Source organism: Petaurus breviceps, unplaced genomic scaffold, assembly GCF_028583685.1.
Source record: "Petaurus breviceps papuanus isolate PSGF00001 unplaced genomic scaffold, PetGlider_PUasm1.0 345432, whole genome shotgun sequence".
NCBI classification, from domain to species: Eukaryota; Metazoa; Chordata; class Mammalia; order Diprotodontia; family Petauridae; genus Petaurus; species Petaurus breviceps.
The window spans coordinates 21,169-26,942 of NW_027186116.1; the positions used below are offsets into that span (position 1 = coordinate 21,169).

General features: G+C 45.8%; 1 protein-coding gene across 1 annotated transcript; it reads right to left on the reverse strand.

The window, feature by feature from the left end:
• Nucleotides 1-221: 221 nt before the first annotated feature.
• On the reverse strand, nt 222-2,349 carry SHPK (sedoheptulokinase). Its single transcript, XM_069096953.1, is given in 3 exon segments — nt 222-1,106; nt 1,108-1,339; nt 1,342-2,349. Coding segments are annotated over 3 exon segments (1,407 nt in total). The 5' UTR covers nt 2,306-2,349; the 3' UTR covers nt 222-895.
• Nucleotides 2,350-5,774: the final 3,425 nt, after the last annotated feature.

The following is a 5,774-nucleotide window of genomic DNA, read 5'->3' on the forward strand; positions in this document are numbered from 1 at the left end:
CCCTGAAGACTCTCCCATATTTGCTACATTCATAAGGATTCTCTCCAGTATGAATTCTGTGATGTACCACAAGTTCTGAGTTGTGGAGAAAACCCCTTCCACATTCTTTATCTTCACAACTCTTCTCTCTAGGATGAATTCTCTGATGATCAGTAAGATGTGACTTCTTCCTGAAGCCCTTTCAACATGCGTGCACTAAGAAGGTTTCTCTCCAAGATGAATTTTTTTTTTGAGTTTCTGGGGCCTCGCTCTTTAATCAACACAAAACATTCTGAAAATTATCCCACAGGAATCAAATCCATAAACCAACCATTGAGCATTTACGATCTGCCAGGCCCTGCAATGAAGGCGGAGGAGGAACATGATTATTCCATTCACACTTAGAATCTCACGCACTTGACATTGAAAGCATTGGTCCTGTCGACGGGCAGCAAGTTGCAGGGCCCCCGGAGGACAGCCGGTCAGTTCCGACCCCTGGCACCAACACGGCAGCTTCCACCCATCCACCCCGGCACTCCTCTGCCGGGAACCAGGCAAAGCAAGGCCGATTCCGTTTCCACGCATCTGCAGAGAGCCGTCATGTCCTAAGTCCCTTCTTCAGGCCAAACGGCCCCACTCACTGCAGCTCCTCCTCAGCCGCTAGGCCTTCTAGCCTCACAGCATGCTGGCCATCCCCCACTGACCAACGTGTCTTGTGGAAGTGGGAGAACAAGACTTCAGGCAGGGTCTGAGCAGTGCTTCGGGAAGCCCTTCCTGCGGCTTCCCTATTAATTAGCTGAAGATTAAAAAGATTTGGGGATCCAGATCTTTATGGCTGATTGTATCATCAAGTCGTTCATCCGGAATGATTAGGAAAAGCAAAGCCTCCAGGGCCATCAGATGCTTCCCGGCAGCATCACCAGGGCATCACCAGGGCAGCACCGGCAGCGGCATCCACGTCCTGGCCGTAGGAGACGGGGAGGGGGAAGGCCTTCTCCACTTCCTGCCTCAGCACCTCGTTCCTGGACAGGGCACTGCCACTGCCAATCACCCTTTCTATATCCCATTCTTTCAGCTTCTCAGATGGAAGCATGGCATGGATGTTCTGAATGATGCCACCACAAAGCTCTGGTCACATGCCCGAGAGACAGGTCGGAGGGAGAGATGCCCCTCACAGATGCCAGTTCTTCTGGAAGGTGTCTCTCCCCCAAAAGAGTTGGGTTAATGGTGAGCTGGGTGTCTGTCTGGGTCAGGGCCATCTGGATCATCTGTGAATAAATGAGTGTCTCCACCACGTCCACTCCTAGATCCGCCATCCACTGAACCAGCATGGCGACAAACGTGGCCAACACATTGCCACTCCCAAGTAGGTCCAGTCAAAGAAGGGAAAGTAAGCCATGGGGGCAGAAGGATCTGGGCACTGGGCAAGCTGGAAGCCCGGAGGCATGGACGCTGCCAGCTGGACAGAGGTGCTGATGTTGAGAACTGCGTCTGTATGCCGCGACATGCAGGAATACACAGAACACTGAAGGTCCCCCAGGGCCACGCCGACTCTGGTCCCCTGGGGGATGCCAAACCACTGGTGGGTGGTCTGCCCTGCGATGGCACCAGGCTCAGCCACGTCTGGGAGCAGGTGGGTGGGAAAGCCAGACTCTTGCAGAATGCGGGAATTCCAGCTTCGGCTCTGGGCGTTGAAATAGCCCCAGCTGGCGGCGTTGTGGTCAGACATAAGGGGTCTCTGGAGGCCGCACAGCATGGCCACCACGTAGTCCTGGATGGTGCCCGCCACAGTATACGGCTTCAGAAACTCGGGGCTGTGGTGCAGAAGCCAGAAGATGGTGGCACAGCCGAATCCTGTTGCCACACTCAGGTGGGACTTGGGCCGCGGGAGGGACGCCAGGAAGCTGTTGGTGCAGCGGTCATCCTGCCAGGTAATGAGGCGGCTGACCTGCCGTGGCTCAAAGACGCCGATGCCATGGGGGCAGCTCTCTGTCCAAGAGCAGGCCTGGAGGCTTCTCCAAAACATGACCCCATGCATCTTCCCTGACACACCAATGCTGCGGACCCTCTGCAGCTGCCACGCAGGGAGAGCTCCGAGACATTCGCTCAGAGCCTGTAGGATCCTGTACACGTCCTGCTCCCGGCCCCGCGGCCCAGCCTCCCTGCTCGGGGACACGTCGGCTCGGGTGGCCCGGCTGGCGCTGGCCGTGGGCACTGGGGTCCCGCCATGAGGTCCGGCCTCCAGCAGCACCGCCTTCACGGATGAGGTGCCCAGGTCGAGGCCCAGCACGAAGCCACAAAGGCCGTAGCCACCTGCACCCGCCATGAGACCAATAGACGGAGGAGCCCGCGCAGGCGCAGGCGCGGACAGGCATGCCAAGGGTGCGCAGGCGCAGACTGCCAGGAGCCAGGATGAATTTTTTTGATGTAGTCAGATCTGAGTTGTGGTGCAAACCCTCCCCGTAATCCTTATATTCATAATACATCTGTCCAGTATGAGTTCTCTGATGTCAAATAAGTTTTGAGTTGAAGAGAAAAGCCTTCCTACACTTACCTTCATAAAAAATGTCTCCAGTGTGGATTTTCTGAGGCACTCTACATTGTGAGTTACTCCTGAAAGTTTCTCACATTCACTACATTCAGAAAGATTCTCTTCAGTCTGAATTCTGTGATGCCCTGCACGTTGAATTGTTATCTGAAGGCCCTTCCACATTCATTATCTTCATAAGGTTTCTCTCTAGTATTATTCTGTGATGGATTGTAAGTTGTGTCTTGTGCCTGAAAGCCTTCCCACATTCACTACATTTGCAAGCTTTCTCTCCAGTATGCCTTCTCTAATGCACAGCAAGGTACTTCTTGCCAAAGAAGCCTTCCCCCTATTCATTAGTCAGGAGTTTTATCTCCAGTAAATTCTCTGCTGTCTGAAATGAAGACTAAAGAGCTGATTAACCCTGCATTTTCCACCATTTCCCAAGGTTCTTAGTTGTTCAAAGGTTTTAGAGCTTTTCTCTTGTTTTCTCACTTGAGAAGGCCAGTCTCACTAGTCTTTCACCAAGAATCAAGGTATCTTATTTGAAAGTATAACTCAAAGGTAACATATGTAAATGATCTGACTGAGGATGAATTTACCTGGAGGGATGAATGAACCCTGACTCTTCTTTAACTGGCTGACATTTCAATGGAATAAGACTATTCAGGGAAAAAAAATTACTTCGAGAAACTCTAAATGTGTCCTCATCTTTTGAGGTGAAAATAGGAAGAGAAAAGACTGAATGAAGAGGGAGAAAATAGAAAATCAAGTTTACAGTGAGGAAGAGAAATAGATACAGGAAATAAACAGAATAAAGAAGAAATATGAGGGGGGAAAATGTGACAACGGTTGTTATAATTTTCCTCTAAAAATTCAGCATATCTACTTTGTAAGGAATTGATTGAAATTTTTAACAGTAAGACATATAGGTGTTTTGGCCAAAAGAAATTATTAACAATTACCTCAAAAAGCACTCAATCTCTGATAATCAAAGAAATGAAATGAAAACAATTTGGAGGTAGCAATTAATAGACATCAGAATAGCAAAGATACTTTAAAATCATAAATTTTGGCAATTATGTTGAAATAGATACTTATTAAGCTGTTGCTGCTGTTGTTCTAAAAAGGAACAGCGATTTCAGCTAGAGCTACAAAACTGTTCAGATCCTTTGACCCAATGGTCCTAAGAACCAGGTATGCTTACTCAATATGTAACTGAAAACAAAGAAAACCCTCTCAATAAAATTTTCACAACAGCTTTTTGTGAAATAGCAAAATACTGAAAACAGGAAGATACATTCTCAAAGATAACACATCAAGAATTCAATTTTCAGGCTTACTAAACAAAGACTTTTACCCTCCTGGAAACAGGTAGCACAAGTAATCTATCTCATGGCTACAAAAGTATTAGGAATAGTTTACTCTTGTATGCCAAAGAATAGTTGTTAAAATCTTGAAAGTTGTCATCACATCTATCAAGAGTCCAAAGGGGAAGCTGTTCTTACCCAAAGACATCAGGTTCTCCAGAATCACATCTACTTTTTCTGAGATGGGTTCAGTTGTACCCACTCCTCTCAGGTACATTCCAGTCACGTCCTTGAATGTCCCTAATTCTTAAAATACCCAAAACATTTTTGCTTACCCAGCTATAACTCCAAGTGTTATGGCATTCAAATGTAAACTATTTGCCAGCAGATTGAGGGAATGGAGGGCATCAGGATAGCAAGTGCTACAGGGAATGGAGGTGATTTGAGTCAAGCTCATTGACTCCATTTTGTGACTCAATTTTGGAGGGAGCTCAGCTCTTTTTCTATTCAACTAGAGGTCTAGTCCAACTACTGTCTTGGGAAAAAAAATGTATTGAATTGTGGGAATTGGTTGAAAACCTTATTGCATTGTTTAAACTTAGCCCCATTTCCTGGGAAACCAGAACTCCTCTAATTGCTCTTGAGAGACCCTCAACTAAGGACTTAGGTTATGATGACAGGAAACCCATTCAGATCTACGAACACTGAGGTAAGGAATTCTCACAATTCTACATCCCAAGCAAGTCTCCCCTGAAAACCGACCCCATAGGGAACAATTAGTTATTACTTACATATTCTTTGGATTATATACAAACATGTGTGTGTGTGTGGGGGGGGAACAAGACACCATCTTTTTCTGAATTTGGGGAATTGAACCTGTTTCTCCTCTGCATCCCAACATGGAAAGTGCTTAATATTTGTAGAGATAATTCTTTTTTTTTTTTTTAAAGCAATCGGGGTTAAGTAACTTGCTCAAGGTTTCATGGCCAGTTATTTCTGGGTGTGGTGCTAAGGATCTGCGCCTGGATTTGATCCCCAGGTCATCCTGACACTGGAGCCAGTGCTCTTACTTGCTGTGCTACCTGGCCGCCCCAAGTAGAGATAATTCTTAAGCCAGCTCTAAAATGACACACTAGATCATGAAAGTATGAATGAATGACAGGCCAGGTGTGGTTGATTGATGCAATCTGTTTATTGATACCATGAGCAAGGTTTTTATAAAGAAACAAACAAGGTAATTCTAAGTCACTTAGGTTTCTAATACTGCTTTGTTCAATTTCAAGATGCCAGACAGTAATGTCAAGTTAGGCCTTGATGTATCCAATAAACAATGAATTGTGTCTAAGAATGTATAAAAATCATGACAGGCAGCTAACATCTTCTGGCCAGAATCCCAGAACAGGGCATAGCCCTGAATCTCAGCATATCAGGCAGGCTAATTTATAGCTGCATTAATGGGAAAACGTGTGCAGGCCATATGGAATGGCAGCAACCCTGTGAAAACCCAGAGCTATCAAGGACCAATCTGAATCAGATGTTTTGGCTTCCTTCAACTCTGCTACAAAGAGAAATCAGATCACCTAAAATTTTATTATTAGCTATTAATTGGTTTTGCTTTTAAATTTATATTTTTTAATGTATAAAAAAGCAAGTCTTTTGCTATATTCTGGTTCCAGCCCTAACTTGAGGAAGGGTCCTAGTTTGTTGTGTAACTGCCACACCTTCCTTAATATAAAACTGATACACCCAGAAGGCTGAACCTTTGTTTCCTCAGTCATTTCATCCTTCACTTGCACAATGAATTGTTTCATTTATCTTCCAATACAGTGTCTGGTATTTACCAGGAAATAAAGAATTCCTCAACCAGAGAAAACTGATAAATACAAGTATATATAGGACGATTATACACACACACAACCTATCCAATAGTAGCAACATATAGGGTGGGGGGGGGGGAG